This window comes from Mirounga leonina, unplaced genomic scaffold (genome assembly GCF_011800145.1).
Source record: "Mirounga leonina isolate KUSES-001 unplaced genomic scaffold, KU_Mleo_1.0 Mir_114, whole genome shotgun sequence".
Taxonomy (NCBI): Eukaryota; Metazoa; Chordata; class Mammalia; order Carnivora; family Phocidae; genus Mirounga; species Mirounga leonina.
Window position 1 is genome coordinate 27,665,472 of NW_023270265.1, and position 15,370 is coordinate 27,680,841.

Sequence of the window (15,370 nt, forward strand, 5' to 3'; positions counted from 1 at the left end):
CACTGAACAAACAAAGACATAATATCACTACTGGCTATCACCGGCCACATACACTATCCCACAAAGCTAGCTGTGTCCACTCTGGCTGATTCTACTAGGCAATGGGATTGGAGTATATCACTTGTACTAACAATCAGCTGTCAGACCCAATGTAATCAAAAGATGAAACCCTCACCCACTACAGCTGAAGGAACAAGAAAAGAAATATTTTACATTAAATGAAGGAGGAGAATGAATGAAGAAGGCATGCTGGAAGCTCAAGTGAAGGTTCAAAATAAGCTACTTCAACAAATACATCGGGAGGGCCTACTATATGCTAAATATTGTGCTTTCAAAGAATTCAAGAAAAAAATAAGATAATGACCCGGGCTCCCAAGGCATTTACAGTCTATTGGAAGAGAAAAATAAGCAAAAGCAAACGGTTTTTTTTTTTTTAATTTTTTATTTAAAATCAATTAATTAACACATAATGTATTGTTAGTTTCAGAGGTAGAGGTCAGTGATTCATCAGTCTTATTAAGCAAACAGTTTTAATTTAATGATTACTATGACAGAAATATACTTGGAGAAGGGGAATTTGCTCAGAAGTCACCTATTCCAGGATTCTTCAGGGGTGGGTTATATTTTGAAAAATCAGTAGGAATTAATTAAAACTTGAAGAGGAAAAGAATTCTAGACAGGCAATATCATGATCAAAGACACATGAGGAATGAAATGGCCCTGGGTGTGGAGTTGGAATACAAGTAGTTTATTATTATGGAAGTACAGAGCAAGGCACAGTGGTGAGAGTGGAGACTGGAGAAATAAATAGGGAGCAGATCATGAAAGCTGTATAAGGCTAGCTAGGGAGTTTGGTCTTTATCCTGTTAGTGATGGGAAACTAATGAAGGATTTTAAGCAAGAAAGATTTGAGTGTAAGATACATCACTGTGGTATCAGTGTGGATGACAGATTTAAAGATGGTAAGCCTGGAGGGAAGGAGACAAATGAGGACTAATCTATCAATTTTCTGAGGAAGTTGCCATGTCTTATTTGCCTCTGTATCCCCAGTGCCTGGCACATCAGAGCCAACCGATGTTTGTCAAAAGAATGAAGGCATCACCGCAATAGTTCAAGCAAGAGATAATGGGAACATTGGCAGTAGGGGAAAGAAAGGGAAGAAAGGTATGAGAAATATGAACTGAGGCAAAATTAGCTGATCTTAGTGATCATCTGGATATGAAAGATGAGGGAAAGAGTCAAGAATGACTCCCAAGTTTTTGGCTTGGGTGACTGAGACGACAGGTGAGCCCATTCTGATGTGGAATGAATGAAAAAAAAAAAGAAAAAAAAACAGATGAAGGGAAAACATTTTGTAGATGTCAAGCAAGAGGTACTTCAGGGATGTGTGAGTGTGTATATTCAGCAACTGCTTATAAAGTATACTACTCTGAGTCTCATGACAGGACGTTAAGGCAAAAAATAAGAGATTTAGTAACCAGGAGCATATAGGCAACAATGAGAACTATGAGAATGAGAGAGATCTGGGATTTCACCACCATATATATATATATACACACACACATATATATACATATATATACACACATACATATATATACACACACATATATATATATGAGCTGTATAGGAGAGAATTAAAAACTAACTCCAGGTACTAAGTCTTCATGTATTTATAACTGTATATTCATAACTTTTTTTAAAATAACTTAATCACTATAAGAATTCTTTGTCAAATAGATTATTTTAAATTTAGTGAGTGACAGAAGACTAATTCTTCAAAGTTTATATTATAAACAACCTTCATTCAAGATAGTGTCAAACACTATAAATCAGATAGCTGATAAGGGACTTACATCCAAAATACATAAAGAACTCTTATAACGCAACAATAAAAAGACAAATAACTCAATCTAGAAATGGGTAAAGGATTTGAAAAGACATTTCTCTAAAAATATATATATAAAAGACAGACAAAAAACAACTGTTGACAAGGATGCGGAAAAATTAGAACCCTTATACATTGCTGATGGAAAAGCAAAATGGAATAGCAACTTTGGAAAACAGTTTGGAAGTTCCTTGAAATGTTAAATATAGAGTTACCATATGACCCAGCAATTCTCCTCCTAGGTATATCCCCAAGAGAACTGAAAACCTACATCCACACAAAAACTTGTTCATGAATGTTCACAGCAGCCTTATTCATAATAGCCAAAATGTTGAAATATCCCACATATCAACTGATGAATAAAATGATGCAGTACATTCATACAATGAAATATTAATCAGCCAAAAAAAGGAATGAAGTACTGATATATGCTACAACATGGATGAACCTTGAAAACATTATGCTAAGTGCAAGAAGCCAGACACAGAAGACCACACATAATTCCATTACTATGAGATGTCCAGAATAGGTAAATCAAGAGAGACACAAAGTGGATTAATGGTTGCCAGGGCCTGGAGAGAAGGGGGAATGGAGAATGACTGCTAATGGGTACATGTTTTCTTTTGGGAGTGATAAGAACGTTCCAAAATTAACAGTGGTGATGGTTGTACAACTCTATGGATATACTAAAAACCACTGAATGAGGGGCACCTGGCTAGCTCAGTCAGTGGAGCACAGGACTCTCGATCTCTGGATTTTGAGTCCGAGCCCCACAGTGGGTATAGACATTACTTTAAAATAAAATCTCAAAAAAAAAAAAAAAGAAAGAAAGAAAGAACCACTGAATTACTACACTTTTTAAAAGGGTGAATTGTATATGTGAATTATCTATCAATAAAGCTGTTATTTTTAAAAAGTGTCCAACAGGGCACCTGGGTGGCTCAGTCAGTTAAGCGTCTGCCTTCAGCTCGGGTCATGATCCCAGGATCCTGGGATCGAGTCCCGCATCGGGCTCCCTGCTCAGCGGGGAGCCTGCTTCTCCCTCTGACTGCTGCTTCCCCTGCTCATGCTCTCTCTCTGACAAATAAATAAAATCTTAAAAAAAAAAAAAAGTCAAACAATAGAAATAAAAATTCTGAGAGTCATTGTGTTAAATAAGAAAACTTAAGTTTAGAACCAAAGTTACCCTCGTATATTATATTTCCCTTGTTATATTTTATTTGAGTTCATAAGTGTTTTTAAGAATGTATGAGCACATGATATAAATCAAAAAATAAACTGCTCAGTCTTTATCCTGCAGGGGAAGGATACTTCAATTCAAATTTGAATTTCAACTTTTCCTTTATTCAGACAAACCAAATTTGTAAAACAAAAATACTCAAATTCAAGACCAAATTCAACCATTTATATCTACCTGCGTGCACATCTTCTAGTACCTTAACTGTCTGCAGATGGTACCCATGAACAGCTGTCAGAAGCAGCCATCCACAGTCACACCTGCAACTGACACCTCACCTTCATGCACAGCTCTGCCTTGTCAAAGCCCATCAGCATGTTGATAATGTCAAACCCAGAGGTAGATTTATTCTTTTGATGGACTCCTCGAATGAGTGCACACAAGGTCTGCAGAGATTAGAGAAAGAATTCTTTTGTAGAGAGAAGTCTCAAAACATGAAGGGCACTGGATCTGTCGCCTCACATTGCAACCTCAGAACCTCCTCCTTACACAGCTGACGTTCAATTACTCTTACCACTCTTAGCTCCGAAACAGTCTGAATCTTACTATGTGCAAAATCCAAAAAATAAAAGAGGAATAACAATTGAAACTGTTGTCATCCTCTTTTTTTTTTTTTTTTTTGCTGTTTTTTGGCCATCATCCTCTTTTCAAAAACTGCACTGCATGCAAAGACTGGAAGGTGAACTCAAAAATAAAAACAGTTCTTGGGCGCCTGGGTGGCTCAGTTGGTTAAGCAACTGCCTTCGGCTCAGGTCATGATCCTGGGGTCCTGGGATATCGAGTCCCACATTGGGCTCCCGGCTCGGCGGGAAGCCTGCTTCTCCCTCTCCCACTCCCCCTGCTTGTGTTCCTGCTCTCGCTGTCTCTGTCTCTGTCAAATAAATAAATAAAATCTTTAAAAAATAAAAAAATAAAAAAAGTTCTTGAGTTTGAGTCATGTGATTGGTGAAACTTTCCTTTATTTAAAATTAATTCTAGTATTTACATTATAATTGATAATTTTTAGTATTTTTAATAACTACAAAAGTTATTTCAGTCCATATGATAACAACCAATTGCTTGAAAACTTAAATTCTTTACAATCTCCATCCACTACTGACTAGCTGTGTAAACCCAGACAAATTAGGTTAACTTTTCAGTGCCTCAGTTTTTTCATCTATAAAATGGGAATGACAATAATAGCACCCATCTCATAGGGATGTTGTGAGAACTATGTGAATTAACACCGTAAAGCGCTTGGAATAGTCCCTGGAACTTTGTTAATGCTCCAAGAATAGTGCCTGAAACACTGTTAAAGCTTAGCAAGTCTCATTATAATAATGTAAGCCATTATAATAACGTACTATATTTTTATGGGTCACTAAGTGACTTAATGCCAATTTATTTCCACTGAACCAAAAACAGTTTACCATTCATGCCCCCACAGTGAGTCACTGCAATTACAGGAAGCATAATTTCCAACTTTCATTTCAGCTTTCAGTGAGCCCCTACAATTGCGATGCCCAAAATGCATGGTCCTTCTTTCTGGGACATCAGCTCAATAGGTAATTTCTACAATCTACAGATGAGAAAACTGGTAAAGTGATTTATCCAACTAGTAAGTTAGAAATTTAAACCCAATCTATCAAAAGTTCCAATAAAATATTTTATGTTGTCATGGATTCTTCATATTCTGTTTGTCAATCACTGCCCTATAGCCATTCAGCCTGATCTAGGCTACACGGGAGCTACTGTACTATAAACTTTAGAAATTTTGCCCATCATTCACTCAATAAAAATTTACTTCTAAAGTACTGAGTATTTACCAGGCACTGTCCTACATGCTAGGAACAAAGTACTGAATGAAACTATCAAAGTCTTTGCTCTCAAGAAGACTATAATGTGGGGCGCCTAGGTGGCTCAGTTGTTAGGCGTCTGCCTTCGGCTCAGGTCATGATCCTAGGGTCCTGGGATCGAGTCCCACATTGGGCTCCCTGCTCGGCGGGAAGCCTGCTTTTCTCCCTCTCCCACTCCCCCTGCTTTGTTACCTCTCTCGCTGTGTCTCTCTCTGTCAAATAAATACTTAAAAAAAAAAAAAAAAGCCTATAATGTATCCCCTTGAACCCAATGTTGGCACATAAAAGTCATTCAAGAAATAATTATTCAGGGGCGCCTGGGTGGCTCAGTCGGTTAAGCGGCTGCCTTCGGCTCAGGTCATGATCCCAGGGTCCTGGGATAGAGCCCCGCATCAGGCTCCCTGCTCAGCAGAGAGCCTGCTTCTCCCTTTCCCTCTGCCTGCCACTCTGCCTACCTGTGCTATCTCTCTGTCAAATAAAGAAATTAAAAAAAAAAAAAAAATCTTAAAAAAGAAGAAAAGAAGTAATTACTCAGTGATCATGCCACTTAGCGTAAAGAACAATGATTCTTAATGTTTTCTAAGTTACAGACCCTTTTGAGAATCTGATGAAAGCTCTCCTTACAGAAAAAATGTACACATGCACATAAAATATTACATATAACTTCCGGGAGTGAAGGACCCTCTGAAACCTCAGATTAAGAACTCCTGATCTAGTGAGAAAATATTGTGTTAAGAATCTCTTCTGATTTTTGCTGTAGACTAACTATCCCTGACTCATAGCTTCCCCAATATCTCTTCCTTTCCTCAAATAATTCAAGCATTCTGTCAATCTGCTTTGGTATTAGATCAAATTATACAAGTGGACAAGAGTACTAGTGAAGTGTCAATTTCTTTTTTCTTTTTTTTCTTTTTAAAGATTTTATTTATTTATTTGACAGAGAGAGACACAGCTAGAAAGGGAACACAAGCAGGCGGAGTGGGAGAGGGAGAAGCAGGCTCTCCGCTGAGCAGGGAGCCCAATGCGGGGCTGGATCCCAGGACCCTGGGATCATGACCTGAGCTGAAGGCAGACGCTTAATGACTGAGCCACCCAGGCGCCCAAGTGTCAATTTCTTTAACCAGAAAGATGGCTAAACAAACATACATAGATGTTTATGATTTAAAGGAAAAAAAAACAAAACCCTTCATACCTAAGGGCAATTTTAGGTTCCTCAGGTCCCAACACATGTGTTACAATTCCTTTCCCCTGTTAAACAAGACTTCCCCGGTCTCCCAACCTTGTACCTGCAAAGCATTGACAACTCGAATTGGATGTTCCTCTCCCAGAGCCTGGATGCAGTGTTGAAATAAGCAATTAATATTATCCTTGATCTTCATTAACTCCTCACCATCAAGAGATTCCAGCTTGCCTTCTAGGTACTCCAAATTCACCTACCAAGGAAAGAGTAAGGGTATTATTTTTAGTAACATTTTTAGTGAATTGTATTTAATGTGAGTGCATTTTTAGTGTAGCACCTAGAACATGAGAAAGCAATTTCAGTTACCAGGAAAATCCAGAGATATCATCAAGTTTACCTTCATAAGGAAGAGCTCCTCCCAAAATCGAGGACTGCACTTACTGGGGTCCTCTGTCTGAAACCAGAAAATAAGCAGGTTCAATATCCCCAGCTAACACTGAAGCATTAAGAATACATCTGAAAGGGGGCTCCTGGGTGGCTCGGTCAGTTGAGTGTCCAACTCTCGGTTTCAGCTTAGGTCATGATCTCAAGGTGGTAGGATCGAGCCCAACCTCGGGTTCTGCACTGGGTGGGGAGTTTGCTTAGGATTCTCTCCCTCTCCCTCTGCCCCTTCCCCAGCTCACACGCACACATAATTCCTTCCCCCCTAAAATAAATAAATCTTGGGCGCCTGGGTGGCTCAGTCGTTAAGCGTCTGCCTTCGGCTCAGGTCATGATCCCAGGGTCCTGGGATCGAGTCCCACATCGGGCTCCCTGCTCGGCAGGAAGCCTGCTTCTCGCTCTCCCACTCCCCCTGCTTGTGTTCCTGCTCTCGCTATCTCTCTCTCTGTCAAATAAATAAATAAAATCTTTAAAAAAAAAAGAAAAAAAAGAAAAATCTTAAAAAAGAAAGAACACATCTGAAAGGGTCACTTACACATAATCAATGTTACCTTTCAAAATTAACTCTGAAAATGCTTGGTCATTCTATACTGTTATAACACGGAACAATAGTTTTAGAGGCTTTTTTCCCCCAAAATGGAAGACACTGTGCATAGATATATATTCCCTGTGCCAAAAGTTAAATAATGGCTCAAAGAATTTCCCTCAAATCTTTCTCTTCTAGCAAGATGTGAACCTAACCATCTGAGTAAGATAGTCACATTATATGTCCCCATCACATCTGTAGGTCTTCAAAGCCCTTTCACATACATGAAATACAATGGCCCAGAGAGCCAGGTATGGTAGATGTTATCAGTATCCTCCTTTTAGCTGGGGCACCTGGGTAGCTCAGTCAGTTAAGTGTCTGCCTTCAGCTCAGGTCATGATCCCAGGGTCCGGGGACTGAGCCCCAAGTCAGGCTCCTTCCTCAGCAGGGAGCCTGCTTGTCCTTCTGTCCCTCTCCCAACTTGTACTCTCTCTCCTTCTCTGCCCCCTCTCTCAAAAAAATAAATAAAATCTTAAAAAAAATAAAAGTATCCTCCTTTTAGGAAAGAGGATCCACCAAGTTACTTACACTGGTACAAGAGCCAGAACCCAGACCACATAAGCAATACTGCCATGGTTTTACAACATCCTGTGTTGACTGCTCTTACTACTTGCCCTCCTGTATGCATTTAATTCTCTGTACAGAGCTTTTAATATGCTCCTTCCTTACTTCAAATTGGTCCAAAAGGTTAACAAAATTATAGTGCTAAAACCTAAATCTTCTTAGCAATAATTTTCAAACATTAATTCAAAAGAGTCAAAGGCTTCTGGTTAAGGAGCAAAATGAGAAAAAAAGAACTTCTACTTTAAGGAAAGCTAATGACATAAAACCAGTGGATCAATCACCCACTATCACCCTTAAGTTGACCTTTTAAAATTACTACCAAAATAAATAAATAAATAAAAGTACTACCAAGAACTAATATCTTCATTAGTTAAGAACTCCTGATCTAATAAGAAAATACTATACTAGGAATCTCTTCTGGATTTTTAACTGAGAATGACACAGAGAAGTTACATTTCTGGCCTTCTCCTAAGGTGCTCCTTCAGTGATTTTTTTTTCTACCCCTTTCTCCTAGGAGGGGTCACACTCACACTCTGACTCTCACACTTCTCTTTTTTTTTTAATTAATTTATTAATTTGAGAGACAGCACAGCAGGGAGAGACAGAGGGAGATGGAGAGTCTTAAGCAGACTCCGGGCTGAGCCAACGTGGGCCTCTATCTCACAGCCCCAAGATCACAACCTAGGCCGAAACCAAGAGTCAGACGCTTAACCAACTGCGCCACCCAGGCTCCCCTTGACTCTCACACTTCTGTAATGTCATTTTGTTACCTATATATGAAACTCAAGACTACTCGTGGAGTTGGCACTTCCCATCCTCAAAGTTCAATCAACAGTCCTATGTATGCCAACCTTACTTAACATAGAAAGAACCCTAATAGGATCCAAGTACCCACTCATTTTCTCTGTATAACCACCTGTACTGACCTGTGCAATTCTGTATTAATTTTTTGCATATCAAACTCTATCTCTAAGGCTTGCCCAGAGTTAAAGGTTTTACTTGATCGCATTATTTATTCTGGGCCATGTGGCAAAGTTGAACAAGTAACGGCCATGGAGTCAAACGTTAGGGTTCAAACCATGGCTCCATCACCTTCCAGCTATGATCCCCAGTTTCCTCATCTGAAAAATGCTTTTACATGACACATGTGAAAACATGGCACTCTTGGAGCATTCTTGTCAGAATTAGAGTTAATGTACTTAGTGATGCACTTAGACGCCAGGCACAGGGTAGAAATTCAATACATGGTGGGGCACCTGGGTGGTTCAGTCATTAAGCGTCTGCCTTCAGCTCAGGTCATGATCCCGGGGTCCTGGGATCGAGCCCCACATCAGGCTCCCTGCTCAACAGGAAGCCTGCTTCTCCCTCTCCCACTCCCCCTGCTTGTGTTCCCTCTCTCACTGTCTCTCTGTGTCATATAAATAAATAAAATCTTAAAAAAAAAAAAAAGAAATTCAATACAATGGTAACTCTTTTTATAAGTATTATTCCATTTTACATGCACTACTTACAATCAGAATTTCAGAAGGCAAGTACCCTGCAGGGTAACCCTCCCTGACAGAGTAGATTTCAAAACAAAGGCCTGGACTGTGGTCAATCAGCAGTTATGAAGACCCAAAGAAATCCTCAATCCAATCGCTAATAATTTGTCAGTGATCTTATATAGTTGGAGAATGTGATAGACTAAGCAATTGTTCCGTCCACTAACAACTTGAGATGTAACAGTTCATCTTTTTTTTTTTTAAGATTTTATTTATTTATTTGAGAGAGAAAGAGAGAGTGAGAGAGAGCATGAGCAGGGTGAAGGGCAGAGGGAGAAACAGACTCCCCACTGAGCAGGGAGCTGGACGTGGGGCTCGATCCCAGGACTCCGGGATCATGACCTGAGCCAAAGGCAGACGCTTAACCAACTGAGCCATTCAGGCACCCCAATAGCTCATCTTTTAAAAATAATTGAATCATAGAATTCTAGGGCCAAAAGGAATTTCAAGGGACATCTAGGATAGAAGAGTACTTACATTGGATCATATGGAAGACAAGTCTTTCTTAAAGATACTAAAAAAAAAAAAAAAAGCTTCCTGAGCTTTACTCCCTCTTTCAATTGTTTTACTGAGCTCATGGCAATAACCTATAAGAACAACATAACAGCAACCTATATTAATTAATACATGATCATAATTTCTACCATGAGAGAGCTCACACTCACTCTCACCCTTGCTCTCCCTTTCTCCCTCTGAAGAACTAAAAGGCAGCAGGCAGGGGTGAGCTTATTTCTCATTTTGGAACAAGAAACTAAGGAGTCAAGCTGTGCAGAACTGTCAGAGCTCCGGGCCTTACCATAAAGATCTCATCATACATCAGCACCACCTTTTCCTTCAGTGGTTTTTTGGAGGCTGAAGATTTCCGGAGCAAACCCCCTCGTTTCTCCACCTGTGCCATCGTTAGAGAATCTGTGAAAAGAAAGCCACAGTCAGTGCTATAAATGCTCTCCAAGATGCTGGGTAGTCTGTTGAAAAGCTTTCAAAGGGAAATTTTTTAGGAAGAAGAAAAAATGATAAACAGCCACATAATAGATCTTGTGCATCTGTCCAACACCCCATCCCCTGACCAGGTAATTTCAAGACTTAAATCATTACTTGGCCTACAGCAAAACACAATTTACATCTTTAAAACATGCCAGTAGACAAGGCTTATAGCAGATCCAAAACCAAGAAGGAAAGTGTAACTAGCTCCATCTATAATAGATCTGGCCATATATTTGAGGTCGATGGAAGGAAGGCTGCAAAGCACACACTGCCCACAGACTGATGGTGAAGTTAAATTTCAAGTATTGATTGAGCTTAGGACCATTAAGGCAGGAAGTGTGCTGCAGACTGATGTGCTCCATTGATTTCCCCAAAGTAAGTAGGTCCTCATCACTGCAAAGTACTTGGCCTTCACTGCCTCATAAATCACACTGCACTTGACTGTCTTCAGAAATTCCTCTGAAAAGAGACCCAAGGCAGAAAATAGCAGTTATAAGAACAAAAATTAAATCTGATTTCAAAATAACTGATATAACAATATACTTCTTTCAAATCTAATTATATATATATTTATAACACTACTGCAGATTAAAACCTCAGTGTATTTTTCAATTCTATATAAAAGCAATTCCATGAATCATGCCCAAATTTCCCATCTTGTTTCAAGGAATTTCAATTTTTTACAACTGAGAACTTAAAATCCCACAGGTCTCCACTGTGGATTTACACATTTCCCCTCACTTCCCAGATTCTTTCTACTGTTGACAAAATTCCTGTCTCTCTCTTAAATTCTAGGCTCTAGTTGTGAAACTTAATCTCACCCAATGGGAAGTATGGGCAGTAGCAAGGAGCCTGATTTTACTTCCAAACAAATCCAAAGCAGCAGAATAAAATTAATTTTGTTCAATGACTTTCATTTTTTTTTAAAGATTTATTTATTTATTCGACAGAGAGAGAGAGACAGCGAGAACAGGAACACAAGCAGGGGGAGCAGGAGAATCAGGCTTCCTGCAGAGCAGGGAGCCCGATACGGGGCTTGATCCCAGAACCCTGGGATCATGACCTGAGCCGAAGGCAGACGCTTAACGCCTGAGCCACCCAGGTGCCCCTGTTCAATGACTTTTAGAAAATATGTGCTATCTTTCAAATCAAAATCAAAATTTTATTTGAGGAAGAGACGCATCCAATAGCATAAAAGAATATATCTCAGAGATTGTTTTTCTTTAATATATATAGCTAAAAAGGAGATTTACCTTTGAGCATAAAAAAACACAAAGCACAGAAAATTTCTCCAACTAGATATGAAGCATCTTTAGCGCAGGGACTACATCTTATCCTTTTTCTATAAGCACTTGGCTCAGGGTATATGCTCAGTGTATGCTCATCACTGACTGATTCTGAAATGGGGGGGAGCCTAAAAAGTCCTAGATGTGACCTAAAATTTTATTAAGACCTATCTCTGTCAAAGCCTCACTAAGTCCTCAAATTCCATTATGGTCCAGAGAAAACTGAAGGAAAAAATAACAACAACAAAAAGAGAGAGAAGATGCTTTTGGGCAATTTGTACTATATTGATCATGGCTTTGCCTTAAAGCATGAAATACAGCCTCTGTTCAAAACATTCCTGTGTCTTTTAAATAGGTTGTCAAGAGGAAGATGTCCTTATCGGGGGAAAATAAATTGGAAATCAACAGGATCCCATTAAAATAAATCAAAAGCAATGCAATTCTAAGCTTAGTGGATATAGATCTTTCATGTGTTCAGCTTCAACCAGTTGATTATCGGGAATAGCAGGAATCACGAGTTCCTGGATGTGAAAAGCACCTGTTTACAAACAGGCCCCTCTGAGGATTTATAATTGGGTTACAGCAATCAATGTCCACCCTAAATCTAATAAACTCACTTTCCCTATTTCAGAATCAATACTTTCTAATAAGCAAAAGGGAACAGGAGGGAAAAAACAATTCCAATCCAAAGTACCAAGTTCCCTAAGAAGTTAAATTATTTTCATAACTCTCCCTCCATTCGGAGCCTCATCTCATTAGTCTCTGTCATTATCAGAGGCAACTGGAATTTACCACCCACGCTTGTCTGAAATGTGACTGGAAACTAACATAGTCTCCTCCTCCTGCCAGCACTTCTACCCACAGAACACAGAAAAGGTGTTCTGAGGGTGATGGACTAAGAGCAGTGCAGAACCCCTAAAAGTTTTTTGGGGGATTTCAGAAATTAAGCCTCTGCTCTTAACTTTGAAAGTAAAATATCTGACTGGTAGAGCACATCAGTAATGGGAGTGTAATTTATGTCCTCCTAGTGTTTTTCTTCTCTTTCACAACCCTCCTCTTTGTAGAAAACCAGAAGCAGCTGAGGAGCAACAAGGCATAATGGAACAACCAACCAGCAGAACTGAGACTAGAATACAGGTGTCCTAACCACCTATATGACACTGAGTAAGTCACTGTGTTCCTAGTTTCCTTACACATAAAACAAGGAGACTGAACTAGACATATCACTGAATGATCCTCTCAGCATCACTGAAATACCACAAGTACATAAGAAACACCTAAATATTGTAAAGCACTAGTTTAGGCACTATGGGGTTACAAAGAGGAAACGACAGACCTGATCCTCTAGAAGCTCACGATCTACTGGCAGAGACAGATGCATAATAACCCCACAGCACAAGGCAAATCATGAGAAACAGTAAAAGTACAAAGAAAATGCTGTGGTACCATGAGAAAGGGAAAGAAGCATTCTCTGACTACACTATGACCTCTGTTGATCCGGGATTTTAAATCCTGCTGGCGAAGAAGCAAATACAGTAAAGCCACAGTAATCCCACAGAAATGTCATCTTAGACTTTAACACAGTTTCTCAGAAATAAGATATGACAGGCAAAGTATAAAAGAGAATCAGGCAACATATCAATACTAATTTCACCTACCATCAAACTTAGGAATGGTTTCAAATCCCCCCAACCCCATGGTAAATCAATGAAGTCTTTTATTCCTAAACCTCAGGGACTGCTGGTCCCATGACCCGCAGCACAACTTCTCTCTGAAAGACTCAAGTCATACAACTTTTTAAGAATATCTTTAGGCAATCCAGCCACAAACATCTTAAGTGCACATCACATCCCTTCAGGATAAAACAACCAAATATCAAGATTTTATTTTTATTTTTTTAAAGATTTCATTTATTTAAGAGAGAGAAAGAGCACAAGCGGGGGTGAGGGGGCAGTGCACAGAGGGAGAGGGAGCAGCAGACTGAGCAGGGAGCCCGCTGTGGGGTTCAATCCCAGGACCCTGGGACCATGACCTGAGCCAAAGGTAGACGCTTAACCGACTGAGCCACCCAGGTGCCCCAAGATTTTAAAACCTAAAGCCAAACTCTTCCAATGTCTACTATGCAAGAAATGCTAGTTATATTTAGCTATTCACTTATTGTCTTCCTGAACACAACACAATACATGCCAACTCTAGTATCAGAAAATTAATTTAATAAATTCACTCTAATTTCCAAAGAGTTAATAGTTAATCTATCAAAAGTCTTAGTATTGTATCTTTATGAGATGATGGATGTTAACAAAACCTCTTGAGGGGGCACCTGGATGGCTCAGTCATTAAGCGTCTGCCTTGGGCTCAGGTCATGATCCCGGGATACCGGGATCAAGCCTCACATCGGGCTCCCTGCTCGGCGGGAAGCCTGCTTCTCCCTCTCCCACTCCCCCTGCTTGTGTTCCCTCTGTGTCTCTCTCTGTCAAATAAATAAATAAAATCTTCGGGAAAAAAAACTATTGAAGTAATTAATTCACAATATATGTAAATAAAACCATCACGCTATGCACCTTATACACTGATGTATGTCAATTATTTTTCAATAAAACTGGAAAAAATCTAAAAACAAAACATCTTGGGCTTTAATCCCAATTCTTATACACTCATACTATAACCTTTAGTTTTCTTTCCTTCCCTGGGCTTCAATCTGCCAATCTGTAAAAAGAAGCAGTGGCAAGGATATGCAGAAAAGGGAACCTCTGTGCACTGCTGGGAATGTAAATTGGTACAGCCACTACAGAAAACAGTATAGAGGTTCCTCAAAATATTAAAAATAAAACTATGATATGATCCAGCAGTCCCACTTCTGTGTATATATCCAAAGGAAACGAAATCACTGTCTTGAAGAGAGATCTGCAGCCCGATGTTCACTGCAGCATTATTCACAATAGCCAAGATTTGGCAACAACGTAGGTGTCTATCAATGAATGAATGGATAAAGAAAATGTGGTACACACATACAATGGAATATTATTCAGCCACAAAAAAGAAGGAAATCCTGCCATTTGCAACAACAGGAATATGCTTATGTGAGGTGATGATGAATGTGTTAACTAACCTTAGCATGGTAATCATTTCATGTGTATCAAATCATCACACTGTATACCTTAAAGTGATATGCCAATGTTATATATCAATTATAATCTCCATAATATATCAATTATATCTCAATAAACCAGGGAATAAAAAAGCCATGGAATAACTCTCTGTAGGCTACAAATTTAATGGCCTATGGCTCTAGGTTCATACTGGTAACGGACTGTTAGCAAGTATCACCCTTTCTTCACTGTTGAGGGAGGCTCCAACCAAAACACTAGAGGTAGATGCTGAGGTAAACATCCTAAAACATTTCACCCAGTACATAAGAAAAGAAAAAGGAGAAGAAAAGAAAAAAGGAAAGGAGAAAGAAAGAAAGAAAGAAAGAGAATAAAAACAAATATGCCCATCATCTAGAAAGAAAGAATGCACAGGTCAGACATTCATTCACTCCACAGGTACTTACTGAGCATCTTATAGGTGCTAAGCACTAGGGATACAGCAGTGAACAAGACAGACAAGAAAACAGTTTTCATTCCAGAGGGGGGAAAGACAACAAACCTGTTGAGACAGCAATAAGTACCCTGAAGACTACATTAGACTGGGAGGTTAAAGTAGGCCTCTATGACAAGTGATATGTGGGCAGATCAGAATAACAGAAAGGAGACGGGCGCCTGGGTGGCTCAGATGGTTAAGCGTCTGCCTTCGGCTCAGGTCATGATCCCAGGGTCCTGGGATCGA

At 39.4% G+C, this 15,370-nt stretch overlaps 1 protein-coding gene across 3 annotated transcripts in view; it reads right to left on the reverse strand.

Moving 5' to 3' along the window:
• ARMH3 (armadillo like helical domain containing 3) overlaps positions 1–15,370 on the reverse strand; it is a 178,088-nt gene that overhangs the window by 153,992 nt on the left and 8,726 nt on the right. For all 3 annotated transcript variants that reach the window (XM_035027774.1, XM_035027759.1, XM_035027768.1), the window contains exons 2-5: positions 10,069–10,181; positions 6,538–6,594; positions 6,247–6,393; positions 3,404–3,511 (exon numbers count right to left, since the gene is read on the reverse strand). In XM_035027774.1, coding sequence (XP_034883665.1) covers positions 3,404–3,511; positions 6,247–6,393; positions 6,538–6,594; positions 10,069–10,170 — 414 coding nt within the window. In that variant the 5' untranslated portion in view covers positions 10,171–10,181. The remainder of the gene's footprint in view (positions 1–3,403; positions 3,512–6,246; positions 6,394–6,537; positions 6,595–10,068; positions 10,182–15,370) is intronic.